The sequence below is a fragment of the Staurois parvus genome, unplaced genomic scaffold (genome assembly GCF_062004578.1).
Source record: "Staurois parvus isolate SC_StPar_1 unplaced genomic scaffold, SC_StPar_1.0 ptg000175l, whole genome shotgun sequence".
Lineage (NCBI taxonomy): Eukaryota > Metazoa > Chordata > Amphibia > Anura > Ranidae > Staurois > Staurois parvus.
Genome location: NW_028317971.1, coordinates 10,962,789 through 10,979,592, shown reverse-complemented (window position 1 = coordinate 10,979,592; position 16,804 = coordinate 10,962,789). Strand labels below are relative to the sequence as shown.

At 40.0% G+C, this 16,804-nt stretch overlaps 1 protein-coding gene across 1 annotated transcript in view; it reads right to left on the bottom strand.

Moving 5' to 3' along the window:
* Nucleotides 1–3,531: 3,531 nt before the first annotated feature.
* The window catches only part of POLR1H (RNA polymerase I subunit H), a 58,014-nt gene continuing 44,741 nt past the window's right edge, over nt 3,532–16,804 (bottom strand). The window contains exons 4-5 of the mRNA XM_089676959.1: nt 7,676–7,785; nt 3,532–3,618 (exon numbers count right to left, since the gene is read on the bottom strand). Of these exons, the coding sequence (XP_089533085.1) occupies nt 3,594–3,618; nt 7,676–7,785 (135 nt within the window). The 3' untranslated portion in view covers nt 3,532–3,593. The remainder of the gene's footprint in view (nt 3,619–7,675; nt 7,786–16,804) is intronic.

Here is a 16,804-nt window from a genome sequence, read left to right as displayed (position 1 = left end):
ATCTGCAAGAAGCCCCTGCAGAATCCCATTGTTGAAAAAAACGACATGAGCTGAAGGGGTTACAATCTTCCAAACAAAACATTGACTGGCCTAAAGAGCAATGGCGCAACAATTTGTGGACTGATGAAAGCAAGATCGTTCTTTTTGGGACTAGGGGCCAGAGTTTGTCAGACAACCCCTAAACACTGAATTCACGCCACAGTACATGGTGGCACAAGCATCATGACATGGGAAGTTTCTCAAACTATGGTGTTGGGCCTATTTATCACATACAAGGGATCATGGATCAGTCTGAATACATCAAAATATTTGAAGAGGATATGTTGCCTTATGCTGGAGAGGAAATTCATTGAAAAGGGTGTTTCAACAAGACAAAACACACCAGTAAGCAAGCAGCATCTTGGTTCCAGACCAACAAGATTAACGTGGCCAGTCCAAAACCCAGACCCTAATCCAATAGAAAACTTGTGGGCTGACATCAAAAATGCTGTTTTTGAGGTAAAACCAAGAGATGCAGAGGAATTGCAAAATATATACAATTGTCTTGGGCTGGAATACCTGTTTTCAGGTGCCAGAAGTTGGTCGACTCCATGCAACAGAGATGTGAAGGTTCTCAGAAACAGTGGTTATACTACCAAATATTAGTTCAGTGAGTCACAAGAAAGCTAAATCTTCAAGCATTTTTCAGTTTATATAATAAATGTTTGAGATTGTAAAGAAAAATGCAGACAATGCTATTTTTTTTGAACAGCCTAATATTCATTTTTCTTCACTTTCTGTAAAGTAGTAACAAATTTGAAAATTTTATCTGTGTTTTGATTTGAAATAGACTGCGCAGTGTTCCCAATGCATTGCGTGTGGAAATAAAAGCTTTACTCACTTTTTTAAACACACTGCTATCATTTATAACACAACTGTATGTGTCCTCTAATGTACAATTAAGAAATTAGCATTTTTGGTTTACCCGTAAAATCCTTTTCCTCAAGTACATCACAGGGCACAGAGATCCCCCCTTTTGTCTGTTCTCCTTTTGCTTGCTACAAAACTAAGGCTTAGTTGAGCTGGGGTTATACCTGGGCAGGATTTCCTGCTATTCTTGGCCAGTCTCCATTCACCTGAAAGTGGTAGCATAAGTCAAGTAGTCATGAAAATGAAGACCTCCAAAATATATACAAAATATATACACCTTTTCAGATCAAAGTAGGTACCAGGAGTAAGGCACACAGGGCTTTCAGATTTGTTGCTCTTTGAGGTGTCTTTGCAACCACTGTGGTCAAACTTGTTCAGTTTGATGATAGTGGAGAAATGGAGAATACATCCTATACCGCACATTACAGGCACTTTTAAAAGCCTGCACAGGTTTTTCATTTTTAAACTCTTGCTGCTCACATGATGCATATATGTGTGGCAGCTAAAAAAAGGTGGGCTTTTACTCCCACACACGCATCCATGTGCTGCAGATCTTTCTGTGGTGAGAGCACGATCCCAGCACGGTGACTGAGCTGTCAAAGACAGATCTTGGAAAACATCGGGCCACTGGTTCCCAATTGTGTGACTGCTGTGACAGCCAATCACAATGCTTGCATGATTACTCAATCCTTCCCTCCTGCCAAGCATATAGACCCTGTCAAAGGGATGCTGAGACTAGGCGGGAAGAAGCTAAAGTCGTACTAGCCTGAAATGCATGGTTTGAATGTAATCCTGCCACTTCCTATTGGCCAGTGAGGCCACTCATTGTATTGCTGGCCAATAGGAAGGCTCAGATGGTGGCAAGAAAAGACGTTAAATGCCAACCATGCGAGGTCTATTTGCAAGTGCTTTATAAAGTACCCAATGATTTCTGGCTACTCGGTGCCATGTAAAGAATTGAAAAGCATATGCAGGTGAGAGGCCAGCGTACTATGCTTAAACCACTCTACGGGCACACTTTAAATCAGAGGTAATCTGAAGTACACTGTATGGCCAAAAGCTTTGTAGGCACCTAACCATCACACCTCCTACAGTACAGGGCCAAAATTATACAGGCACCCCACCATATTATTGAGTTTGGGTGTGAAGGAACTCAAGTGGCCTGCACAGAGGCTAGACTTCATTCCCATTAAATAAATGTATGATGAACTTGAACGCCGACTGTGAGGCAGGTCTTCTTAACCAACATTTGCACCTGTCCACACAAATGCTCTTTTAGCTGAATGACTACAAATCCCCACAAACACCCATCAAAATCATGTGGAAAATCTGGTGGTTTTTCAAAGGTGTTTCAACAAGCTCATCTGTAGGAGCCTTATACAGTGTATAATTACATAAAAATGTTATGTTATATTTCCAAGCTGTAGGCTTAAAAAGCAAAAAAAGAAATAATGGAGACAAGGAAAAAGGAACAAAGCAAAGGACAATAGTTCACATATATGACCAGAGTGGAAAATGTTCATCAAAAAAAGGAAAAATGTGAAGCGAAGAACATAGGAGATGCCACTGCTGACATTTTAAAAGGTGAAGGCTGCAGAACTGTTTACTTGATCCTAGCTTCGCTACATGAGAGCTATGTGGTAGGACCTTATAAACACAATGTCCATGCAGTAAAAGTACTACCATAGGCAAATGACAAATATCAAGATTAAGCTATGTATATAAACAATACCTCTTGCCAAACTGATGTGTGCCTTTTTCTCTTTAAAACTTTTCATGCCCCTTTCTGATTCAGAAACTAGCAGTCAGAAGACCTCTCAAGACCACTGTGCATTGAATGGGACAGAAGGAGAAGGAATCTTCTTTCAAATGTAACCACATTTCCCAGCATGCCTCTAGCACATCAGATCAGCATATATTGGCTGTATGCAGGAGGAGAAGGTTAAGGGCAATGATTGCATATTGTTTTGAGGAGTCCTGGAAACAGCAGGCCATGGTATGGCTAATCCCTATGATTACTTATGCCCACAATGGAATAGAGGAATGCCCACAAGGAAGGAAGTATGCAACATGCCATTCATCATGAGTGAATAATAAGATGAGAAGATGCAGAAGGCTTTCAATACTGTGGTTAGCAAAAATTCAATGGCGAGATAACATTGGCAATCCTAACCCGGAAATCATTAAAGCTGCGGGATCAACAAGTAACATTATAGCTATTATTTTGAGACATTGGGCATAAAAAGTGCATTTATTCTTACTAAGTACTTGTACTGGATTATTTTAATATCTGTATAGAATTCTATTTTAACAAAGCTACCACAAGACATAGCTAAAACCATACAGAAAAGTATTGTGTAAGGCAACAGTCAAGTGTTTAGATCAGATGGTCACTGCATGCAATGTAACAGTGGCACCTGCGGCATGACATAATGAGAAACTCAAACACTTGCCACAACAGATACTGTATATAATACCAAAAAATAGTTTTGTAATTTACTGGGAAACAGTTAAATACGTCAGGAAAACAGCAACTGTCAGAAGCGCAGGGCAAGCTCAGGACACCCCTGTATCAATTTATACATTTCTAAGTAACATTTAAAAAAGTTACAACAGGCCAAGTAAGTACAAAATATAATTTTTATTTACATAAAAAGACACAAACTTGCAGTACAGCATGGCCATCAGGAATCTTCCTTCTCCTGGAAACTGTAAAGGATTAAAAAGAGGACTTAAAAAATTGCCAAGAATTTTAATTCTAATTTTAATAAGGCCTCGTTCACACCTTATGCAGAGAGGTTTTTAGTACCTGTCTCTGCAAGGGCAGAAAGAAAACTGTTCTCTAGGTTTCCTATTTACACCACAACACTGGTATCATATGTAATTTTTTTCTATGCTTAAATCTGCAACATGTATGCAGTTTTCTGGTCAGATTAACAAAACAAAAAAAAAAGCCCTCACATGACAACTAGGGAAGCACAGTGGCTAAATGGTTAGTACTTCCGCCTGGCAGTACTAGGTTTGTTGGTTCAAATCCCAACCACGGCACCACTTTCCTGGAGTTTGCATGTTCTCCCTGTTCCTGCGTAGGTTTGCTCAGGGTACTTCCAGGTTCCCACACCAAAGAGATGCTGGTAGGTTAATTGGATCCTGTCTAAATTGGCCCTAGTATGTATATGTATGAATGTAAGTTAGGGACCTTAAACTGTATGCCCCTTGAGGGTTAGGGACTGATGTGAATGTACAATATATATATGTAAAGTGCTGCATAAATTGACGGCGCTATATAAGTACCTGAATTAAATAAATAACTTTGTGGTGAGAACAGGGCATGTAGAGAACTATTGTTTTCCTCGTGTCCTTGCACAGACCTATGTTAGAAATGCGCACGTCTCGGCACTTGGTATGAGCAAGCCCAAAATATTAAAAATATTCTGTGCAAGTGAAACCAGTAAATTTTTTTTCCATCAGTGTGTATGCACACATGGTGGAAACGAGGCCTAAGGGAAAGGACAGTAACCAGCAGCAGCAAAGCAGTCCATCTTACAGTCATGTTTTCCATAAACGAAAATAGGATTGGCTGCTGTAGGTTATTGTACTTTTTTCCATTTAGCCTAATAAATTCTTTATCAACCCAACAAAAAGACATTTTGGACTTCCAATTTCAGAATCAGTAGAAAGTAAATCAGTTAAATGCCCCATAGATACTGTATGTTCAAACTAAACTTATTTATACATCAGTCAAGCAGTCAACTTTCATTCATACAAACTGCCTTTAGATTAGAAAGAAACTAGAAGTAAAAAGCTATATTGCCCAACAAATATGCCAATATAGTTGATTACCATCAATCCAAAGAAAAATACCCATATACAGTACTAATAAACAATTTCAAGTAATGTAAACTGGCAACCAAAAAAGAAAAGAAAAAAAAAAAAAAAAAAGGAGGAGGAGGAGGGGGGAGGAGGAGGGGGGAGGAGGAGGAGGGAGGAGGAGGAGGGAGGAGGGGGGAGGAGGAGGAGGGAGGAGGGGGGAGGAGGAGGAGGGAGGAGGGGGGAGGAGGAGGGAGGGAGGAGGAGAAGAAGAGGTCCTCAGGAGCTTTTAGCCATAATGTGTTCATATGCACATTACCCTACCAAAGTGAACCCCTCCAGCTCTGCTATATCAGAGGTCCCCTACTTTGCTTCCATTTTTGCTCCTTCTTCTGAGTTTGGAGCTTTTGACCACTTGATTTGTCAAGCCTAGAAGTTGCTACTTCCACAAATGTGCATGGCACTTACATTGTGTTAAGCCTGTACACAGAGCATTTGTGGCTCAGTGTACGCCAAAACCCTTTACATGGCGAGTCCGATCAGGTCCGCCTGGCAGTTTTTCAGGCGGACCTGATCGGATGGTCCATTCACCAACACGGACAGGCAGATTAGAAATATATATATATATATATATATATATATCTCAACAGAAATGGATTTTCCCTCTTCCATTTGGGTGAATCAGATTGGAGGTCAATCAGGTGTAAATGGACAGCGGAATCCATTTACACCCCTGCCACCCACAGACACATGTCCACACTGCACAGACTGAGCAGATATGGACCTGTCATCTGCCCCACTCTGCTCTGCTGTGCCCTAAATAGAAAAGTACTGACAGGCAGGGAGAAACATTTATGATAGAAGAGACAACACAGCCCCTGCTGTCATCAAAAAAGTCTGTTGGCACTTTTCACAAAAGCAATCTCACATTCACTTTAAGACTAGGGGGGGGGGGGGGCAAACAGATGCCAATTTTTAAACTTCACATTAAATTTATAGAGACATTACTTGCCTTCAGTTTGATGTGTCCTTTCTGTCTTCTAGTTTAGTGGAGCAGGGGCTAATACAACAGGAGGAGCTGTCACTGGCTCTCATCAAAGGGTGCCTGACCTTGCCCGCCCTTTCTGGTCTCTTCCCCCATTTACAGAAGCTCTACTACCGCTTCTGTGAAAGAAACATGATCTATGAATGGAGGGGGCAGACCTTTTGATCATCCAGCAGTCCTCAATTCAGAGACCATGTTTCATTCATGAAAGCTGTAAAATGGCTTCTATGAATAGAAGATGAGGGTGGAAAGGGCAGGCATAGTGAGGCACTCTTGATGAGAGCCTGTGACAGCTCCCACAGTTCTAGCAATCCCCATTGTCCCGAAAGATTGCGGGGGCAGGTGAGGTTTTATCAGAGGAGAAAGCTTACCACTGAACTAGAACACAGAGGACACATCACAATGAGGGTAAACAAAGTCCCTTGTGATTTTTTTTGTAAGGTAAATGTAGGCTCTAAGCCCAGCCAAACTGCTTCAAATACACTGTTCAGACATCATCTATCTTCCTTAAGCAGTCTCTAATAAAATGCATAATATATATGCTGGAAAGGGGGCTTTACGCTATTGGATGAAGTATGCAAACTCATATTTATTTTTTCTTGGCAAACCACTACAGTGTAGCAAAGGAAATTGACCTAACCAAATTTTTATCTGCCAAACATAGTAGTCCTTATCTGGATTTGAAGACTATAACACAAACATCTGACATATACACAAAATAAATAAATAAATAAAACGGTGTAAGGGGAACTGCACAGGAGGAAGTTGCCTTTGTATGAAAACAAGAAGGGGAAGTCTGTTTCAGAAGAATTTTTAGAGAGTAGCACTACAATGGACAGGAAAGAAATATATGTTACAGGGCAATACAGGCAATATAACTTAAAGATGAAGTTGAGGTATGATTTTGGACCCAGCACAAGTATGCACATACCATACCAATCCTTGTGTAAGCAGCAAATCACTGAAGTAGTCACTGCTACATTGAAAATAATTAATTATTATTATACAGTATTTATATAGCACCAAAGGGTATGCTCAGCGCTGTACAATAGGCTCAGCGCTGTACAATAGACCTACAAAGTCATGCACAACCTTACCCCAGCTACATGACCAACCTCATCTGAAAATATCCTTCACACAATCCTCTTCACTCCTCCAAATGGCTCCTGCTCTTTAGCTCTATCAACACCACACCCCATGCTCACTTCCAGGACTTCTCCAGAGCCTCTCCAATAATCCAGAACTCCCTATTCCAACCTGTATAGCTACCTCCTACTCTTGACTGCCTTTAGGCCACATATGTCAAGCACAAGGCCCACGGGCCAAATGCAGCCCGCCAGGCTATTTCCAGTGGCCCTTGCACCTCTTCTGCAGCTGTGGCACCCCCACCTTGTCTCAGCAGTAGAACATAACTCCTCCATCAGATCCTGTGTTTCTCCATGCAGCTGCAGAGAGGTTCATCTCTGAACCCCCGTCTCAGCAGTTGGCAGCAAAGAAAGTGACAGAAAAGCTCCTGTGCAAGTTTGGCACCCCTGCTTCAGGCAATCTCATCTCTTCAGGGAAGCCTATCCTCCCTCTTCCCTAACTGCATCTTACTTTCTTGAACAACTCATCCCTGCATAGTTATTACCTTTTGTATCACCTTCCCGTCTCTTTAGATTGCAAGGTCTCATGGGCAGAGCCCTTCTAACCCTCTTGTATTGAATCTTACTGTAACTGTATGGTCACTGTTTATTTTGTAAAGTGCGGTGCAAACTGTTGGTGCTATATCAATCCAGTATTATATTATTTTAAGCTATTATTTCTGTGTCAATTCATGTCTTATTTTTTTCAGCATGCAAAAATTAAAATGAAGCAAGCAGACAGCAATGTACACTGTAAACCACACAGAAAAAAAGGATCTCCACTTACCGACACTGCACACAGGTATAAAAGACAGTCTGACCTTCATCGGCAGAACGCATTTGTCTTGTGTAAAAAACCATTTTTTCATACCCACAGCGTGAGCAACGCCTGTCAATCTAAGAAAACGCAGATGTTAACAGAGCTGAATATGTCCAAAATAGAACAGTTTAACGACTCTACAGTATGCAGAGAGAGATTGAAAGGAATACTCTGTGGGTCTGGCCTAAATCTGTGCAGTGCTACAGAAGCAACAGCAGTTCAAAAATACACCAGCCCCACATTATATTTCCAGATAAATGTTTTTGTTTTTTCTTTAAATGTTCTTTATTTTTTCCCCCTTATATACACAAAGGAGTTGTCTAGGTGCTTGGAAAAGTTTAGTTCAATCCGAACACCTTTTTTGTTAAGCGCTGGATTTTGCACAACAATACAGCCTGCCACTATCAAAGCAAATTGGGTACATTTCCAGAAAGTCTCTTGAGGAGTGCAGGCCAATGCCACAAATATTACAATTTATCAATATGCAGTCGTGACAAAGAATATTAAGATGAAATGCTGTATGTTAAAATTGTTTCATAGGGTTAGCAGGGCACCTTTACAATTTATCATATGAACACAAATCATGTTTCCCTGCAAATCTACCACGTTAAAATTATCTTAAACCAAATGGATCAGTACATCTAGCATATGGAAACTGCCTTAAAAACAAATTCCAGACATAAAAAAAAGATGCTTCCTCCCGTCTTTCAGAAGGAGTAATATTTCCCTTATACCTCACTCAAGTATGGTCCCTACATCGGCGCAACCAGTCTCGTGAAGTCTCCCTCTCTAAGACACTCCTGACCACAGTCGCACCCCTGCCTCCTCCACATACAATGCAGGGTTAACCCTTTTACTCTACGGCCAGGTCTGTACGTCAAACAAGCAACATATACTTATTTAACAGCAAAAGTGAAGCATGCAAACGGGACATATATATTACTCTACATAAATGAGTACACCCCTTTTGAAAAGTAAGATTTTAATCAATCTCTCAATGAATACAAGAACAATTTCCAAATTTTTGACAAAACTGGGTTTTATAGAACATTTGTTTAGGTCATTACACGAGTAAGGTTGATAATATAACGTAGATTAAAATATCTTCAGTTTTACTCAAATTACTTGGTCAGATCAGGTGACACACTTGGCCACTGAATCACTTTCGCCCTGCTCTTCAGAAATCCAACAGTGGCCTTAGATGTGCGTTTTGAATCATTGCCATGTTGGAAAAGTGCACGACGACCAACGGCATGGAGTGCTGGTAGTATCTTGTCTTTCAATATAGAGCAGTAGATCAGTGAATTCATGATACCATCAATGAAATGCAGCTCCCTGACACAAGCAGCACTCATGCAGCCCCACAGAAGGACACTGCCACCACCATTTTTCACTGTAGGCACCATGCATATTTCTTTGTGTTCCTCACCTTTGCAACACCATACAGTTTTGAAGTCATCAATTCCAAAAACATTTATTTTGGTCCCAGTAGTCTTCTTTCTCAGCATGGGCCCTGGAAAATTCTAGGCTGGCATTTTTGTGCATGGGCTTTCGGAGAGGCTTCCTTCATGGACAACACCCATGCATGCCATTCCTCTGCAGTGTACGCCGTATTGTGTCACGGGAAACAATCACCCCAGTTTGGCTTTCTACTTCTTTAGCTAACTGCAGTGAACTTGCATGATGATTTTCTTCAACCCTTCTCAACAGAAGACACTCCTATAGCAGTGTTAACTTCTGTGGACATCCTGGATGTCTCTGTGAGATAGTTGCAGTTCCATATTTGTTACATTTTTGCACCACTTTTGCTAAAGTATTCTGACTGACAAGTAAAACTTTGCTGATCTTCTTGTAGCCTTCACTTTTGTTGTGTAAAGAAATTATTTTCCTTTCTCAGCCCTTGTGACATTTCTCTTCCATGTGGTACCATTGCTGACAGCATGAAATGGGAAGGAGTTTTCTTTAAGTAATGCCCTTTTATAATCAACTGTCTGCTGGACACCTGTTTAATGAATAATTAGACTCACCTGTAGTTGAATTCTTGTCAATTAGGATTTTGTCTAAAATTTAGCTTTACTTCTAAGACTTTCATTGGGGTGTATTCATTTCTCCAACATGGTCTTGAATTCATTTGTTAGGAAATATACATTTTTGAGTGTGCAAATTAAAAAAAATCTTGTTTACAATCAATGGCCCACATTTGTGGAAGTATTTTGTAGTATAGTGCCCCATAGAAAATGTTGATTCTAAAATGGAAAGGATTTCTCTACATACATACATACACACACTATATTGCCAAAAGTATTGGGACACCCTCCAAATCATTGGATTCAGGTGTTCCAAGCACCTCCATGACCACAGGTGTATAAAATCAAGCACCTAGGCATGCAGACTGCTTCTACAAACATTTGTGAAAGAATGGGTCACTCTCAGGAGCTCACTGAATTCAAATTGCAAAGATTAGCATGTGATTTGAAGAGGAATACAATTCCTGTCCAAATCTCATGTGGTTTCCCCACTGCTCCTTTGTGAACCCAGGCTTATTACAGCACGAGCTCACACAGAAGTGGTGCGGGAAACCTCTCTGCAGGCATCCCATGCTGAGTGTCAGGGGTAGGAGAGAAAGCAGCAGGGGATTTGAAATCCCCACTGCTTTCTTTCCTCTACGTCCAGCGATGATAGTTCTGGCTAGACGACATCCGATTAGTCAGCACCATCCATGTGACTGTGCTGACCAATCAAAAGTCCTCTAGCCCGAACTGTCATAGCTGCAAGGAGAGGAAATCCCCACTGCTTCACACAGGAGTCGTGGAGAAACCGCATGCAATCTGGACAGGAATTGCATTCCTGTTCAAATCACATGCTATTCTTTACGGTGCAATTTGCGTCCATTAACGCAAATCGTACCAGAAAGTATTGGTATCGACGAGTACTTGACCGAAAGTGCCGGTAAATAAAACAGTATTGGTGCATCCCTAATATATACCTCTGCGCTAGAAGCTTCAAAAATGAAAAACACTGTAAAAGCAGTGTCCACCACATCCTAAGTGAAAAGATTGCCACATCAGTGGGAAAGCAGCACACTAAAAGGTGCTACACTACATAAACACTGAAACTATCCACTATCAACTAAAGACGCTATTAAATGAAACATGTTGGGCGAGCCTGGACAGTAACGTCATCACGCACGGCCACAAGCTCATGCAGATTGTCTGGGGAGTGCACTATCGAGTCCAAAGTGAAGGACACCAGTGTAGGCAATACTGCGGAGTCAAGGAGATTGGCACCCGTGGGCTTTAACTAGGTGCATATGACCTAATTGACAGACATTGTACTGAAGTTGACACAAGAAGGTTGCAGTGAATTTGCACAAGTGTATGGCTGCACATTTTAATTGAAGTTTGGATCGCACATTTAATTTTGAAATGTATTGTATATGCACTTTATGTCTTTTGCACTTAATTATTATCTATATTATAGCAGATGTAAATAGCCAGTAGTGGATCTGCAGATGTTCTTTACAGCATTGTTTCAGAAAATTCATCTGATTCAAGTTTACATTTCATGAAGTAGATGCAAAAAGCCGGTGGTGGATCTTCAGAAGGTTATTACGGCACTACTTCAAAGAATTTTTTCATATGAGGTTTATATATGCATTACATTTTTCCTGTTTAGGTGTTCATTTCTATGTCATTTAAGGGACAGCATACCTAATTTTACATGATGGGACTTTATATATGCCATATGGAGTGAATGTATGTATTTTAAAATTGTTTTTTCAATTAAAACAGAACAGTTTTTATTACAAAAAATCATATGCAGAATAAATGAACAGTCTGAACACACACACTTTAAGTTCCATTTACTTGTTTCACTTTGCTCTTGTATACTGGACAAGCCGAATGCTAGCAACCCAATTGCTTCTAACACTCCCTCTAACAGACTATGGCACTGCATTAGTTTCACTGGAGGGCAGGTAAGACATCACGTGTCTTTCGAACTCATTAAAGAGAACCTGTCACCAAAAACATCATCACATAGGGGACTTTTTGTCTCCTATGCGATGAACAAAAAAGTTTGTGTTTTTTTACTTGTAAAAAATATTGAGCGGTCAAGCACATAAAATCCCCCCGTACAAACAAACACATGTGTCTGCGGTATCTACGAATGGAAATGTTGATTGCGATACATGTTACATGTCAGGGTAAGTAATACAGCCTGTTTCTCTATCCGCTAGACATAATGAGCATTTAACCCTTGCAGTGTGAAGGAACCCAGTGCAAGGGTAAATTTTATCCAACTCTTGGAGTTGGGTTTTAACTTCCAAACAATTTTTTATTTTTGTCCATCCATTCCTGATATTTACAAAGCCCTGTCAGACAACATAGCTAAACCACAACCTGATGTTTCGCTATTACAGGTAAAATAAAAAAAAAATCACAATTAGGTCATCCCCCTGCTCCCCGGCTTTGAACAATGAATTACATCTTTCTGCTCCTCCTGTCAGTATGTTCCTTGTAATCCCATTACAGCCAGGAAAGCAGCTGATCAAATATGATATGTGTTTCAGCAGCTGTTCTGAAGGGCAGTAGAGACATCAGGGGTCTAACAGACCCCTGATATCTCCATAAAGAGTACCTGTCACTGCCAAAAGCTATCAAAAGGAGGCTTGTCCACCCCTTGTGATAGCAATAAAGTTATATGACCAAAAAAATTGCAAACTAGCCACTTTCCCTCCAGAGGATTTACCCCTCCCCCCCCCCCCCCCCACTTCCTGACCAGGCTATTTTTTGCGATACGGCGCTGCAATTGCGCGGTCATGCAATGCTGCACCCAAATGAAATTTATGTCCTTTTTTTCCCCACAAACAGAGCTTTCTTTTGGTGGTATTTGATCACCTGTACTTTTTTTTTATTTGCGCTATAAACAAAAAAAAGACTGAAAATTTTGAAAGAAAAGAAATATTTTTGACTTTTTGTTATAAAATATATATATAAAAAAAAAAAAGTAAATAAAAAAAAAATCCCAATACATGTAAATTAATTGGTTTACGTGAAAGTTATAGCATCTACAAATGGCGGTGTATATATACTGGAGTTTTAAAAAAACTTTTTTTACTAGTAATGGTGGCGATCAGCAACTAATAGCTGGACTGCAGCGGGCATTCTGACAGTGGGAGTGAACTAACTGCCACCTCAATAACGCTAATACAGTGATTAGTGCTAATAAAAAACACTGACACTGTACTGACACTAGGCAGGAAAGGGTTAACATCTGGGGCGATCAAAGGGTTAACTGTGTGTGTTTTACTAGGGAAACCTGCTCCTTTGTATTTCTCTGCTATGCAGACAAATACACAGCACCATGTTATTGCTGGCAGGAAAGAGACCTGGGTTGTTTACACACAGGTCTCTGTCCTGTCACTGTTTCTCCGTGGTCGCCGAGTGCCGACAGGGAATTTCTGGCCGGGACCCAGTGATCAAAATCTGTAGCCGCCAATGGTGCATGGGTAGAATGGCACGTGCTCCCTACCTGGAAATGCAAATCATGTATATATACACGTGATTTTGCGCAGCCCTGCCGCCCTGTAGCAGGATTTCTGCTATAGGGAGGTGGGGAAGCGGTTAAAAAGCACTCCACGCACATGCACTCAAAAGAAAACATGCACGTAGGTCCGGCAAACATCTATGTGAGGTATCTCACGTCGTACAGTGCACAAGTGTCCTCAATTCAACAAGGTCATTTGACAAAAATCATCAGGAAGTGACATCAGTCGCTTATGATGGAACCGGAAGTGCCCATTCCGCCATCTTGTAAATTGGAAGACGTGTATTAACCTACCAATGTGAGCGTTTCAAGCTAAATAAGCCTGTTTTTAGTGGGATTTTCTGAACAGTTTCAATTCCTTTACATTATTTGTATCCAACCTGTTTTTTTTAAGGGAATTATGCTTTTGGGATACCGGAGGAAGAAGTATTGGGAAGATGCTTATGAGCAAACCCTGGGTCACAGAAGCAAGATTGGAAAGGTGTTTTGGCACATGCAGGAAGGACCACATCTTTGTGAATGATAATGGAGGATTTGGTTTGTTTACAACGGGAGCGCAATAGAACGTGAACACAATTATATGAATAATTTCTTTGTTTTGTTGGCATTATACTATTGAGTTTGTTCTTTTTCGGGATAGAAGATTACAAGGGAATTCAACGAATGAAGATACTGATTTAAAGTGATATGCAATACAAAGTCTGTGTTTTGGTAAGAATATAAGCAATAGGGGAGTAAAGAAGTCATGAGACATTGGGGATTTTGGTGACATGCTAGCATGTACACATGTAAGCACAATATCAGAGAATACGTTTTATGTATAAGGTATTACACTATATGAGGTTTTCTCTTTTTTGGGAAGACACGAGGATATATGAATATAAGAAGAGATGGAATACAATGTAGTGATAAAGCTTTATTGGACTCATTTTAACATGGATCAATGAATCCAGTAAGATTCTGCAACACTAAACATAGATAGGAAATATAGATTGAATGATTTAACAAACTGTCTGTAGAAGAGATAATTTTGTGGGCAAATAGTGCTGGATAATCTGGACTCATGTATACATGTTATTAAATATGTGATTGCGTTAAATTGCGCTGAATTCACTGTGCCAACAATCATTACATGTATATAAAAAATGCATCAATCCCATGCAAAAATATAAGTGTTTCCTGCAATTACCAATACATGAAATTCATATAAAATGATATCCTGTGAAACAATACATAAATGTCAATAAAAGGTGTCCTGTGTACTCCACAACAAATAAATCATCATAATTAATAATTAATTGTTGTTATATTTAATCATTGTGGAGTACACAGGACACTATTTTTTAAATGGGATTGATGCATTTTTTATATATGTAGTGATTGTTGGCACAGTGAAATCACTATAGCACAGTCACATTTATTTATTAGTATTACATACACTACAAGTATGAGTGACGGCAGCTGTAGACATAAAAAAAGAAAAGATTTTAGAGCGGGGTTTTGTGTGTGACGAAGACTTTAGTTTGAAAGTCATTTATACATCTGAGGTATCACTGCGAACATAAGAGTGGAAGAATTAATTTGAGGGCCATTTTAGATAAACTGATAACTTGTAAAGACTTTTAAAGTGTCTCCTATGGACAGTTTTAGGTACCGCCGATTGTTGCCATTTCACAGGTGTGCGCAATTTTAAATCTTGGTATCTACTGGACGCAACAGGAAGAAGGGTCAGCCGCACACCGGAGTGTTGATGACCATAGTGTATATTTATTGATCCATAGGACACACAAAACACCAGAACATGAATACAGGACCTGTTAACGCGTTTCATAAAATCTCTTGTTATGATTAAGCCCAAGATCATGTGAAACACGTTAACAGGTCCTGTATTCATGTTCTGGTGTTTTGTGTGTCCTATGGATCAATAAATACACACTATATTCATCAATCCTCCGGTGTGCGGCTGACCCTTCTTCCTATTGCATTGTGTGTGGTGGCGAGCCAGAGCCTGCACCTGTCGTGGTTTGATCTGCATTGTTTGCCTGAGCGGTATATCTCTGTTCTTTGGATATCTACCGGACGCAACATCCTTTATATTTTTCCAAAAAATTTTGTGTATTAAATTGTGTTTGTGTGCACTAAAATTCAGTTACGTTTCTTTTCCCTGAAAATCTGTGCTTGATAAATGGCTGTGCAAACATAGTGAGACATAAAAAATTGCAACAGCCACCACTTTATTCCCCAGGCTTCTCTGCTTTTAGAAAATATATGATATTTGGGGGTTCTAAATAATTTTCTAGCAAAAAATGATTTTTAAATGTATATGAAAAATGTCAAAATTGCCCCAGCAGGCAAGCAGCTAAAGAAATTAGACGAATTGGTTGTACTTGTTGTGATAATTGTGCGTAGAGATACGGACGCTGACAATCATATTTGTATCATACCCTACAAATATTCTCATTCCGTCAAGTCCCCCCTCCCTCTTGGAAGGGAATGTGGTCTGTGTGTGTGCACTGCGGTCACAAATGCATAAGGCACAGCTGGATACTCTTCGTGGTTGTAACCCCAATTAAGCTTGGTGCCAGAGGGTCTGACAAACACTTTTTATCTGGAATGGTAAGATATGCCATATTTGGTGTCTGGACTTCAGAATATGATTCTGCATATTAATCTACCAGTGGCTGGGATGCTACATGTACATATTGAAGGTTATTGACCATGGTATAAACTTGGGAGGGATTTGGTCATAGCCTGGGTCCCCCGCCTAACACTCCTCCCCAAATGAGGCGATTGGCCTTTGGCTTCAGTAGACACCCCCTGCTGGGAAACTAGAAAAAAGGCCGTCATGCCTGGAGAAAGAAGAAGAGATTCTCCCTTTTAACACCAGGAACCATCTTTGGGAGAAAAGACAACCTTTTGTTCAGACACTTGGGGGTTTATTTACTAAAGCTGGAGAGTCCAAAATCAGACTCCCTTCTGCATAGAAACCAATCAGCTTCCAGGTTTCATTGCCAAAGCTTCATTGAACAAGCTGAGGTTAGAAGCTGATTGGTTTCTATGCAGAAGGGAGTCTGATTTTGGACTCTTCAGCTTTAGTAAATAAACCCCTTGGACTCTGCTTAAACCAAGGACTTCTGCAAGTATCCTACCTTCTGAAACTTCTCTTTTATTTCTATGTTGTTTTATGCTCTCTATATTATATATATATATATATATATATATATATATATATATATTTGTTACATCTTTTCTGTAAATATTTTAATTGCACCATTTTAACCTTTTTAGTAATAAAACCTATTTTCTGAAAAGTGTTGAAACTGTCTCTAACACTTTTAATGCAAACTAAAAGAATCCCTGTCTCTGAAGACTGCTACCGTGTGTTTTAACCCTCTGGATACATCTGTCTGCGATGACAGTGTGTATACAGACGCTTATTCATACATCATAGTGTTACTGCTAAGATTTGTGAGTTTCCTACTTCTCTGCAAAAAGGTGGTGGTGGCAGTGTGAAAACTTAATTGAGTAATTAACCTGACCCAGTAACAA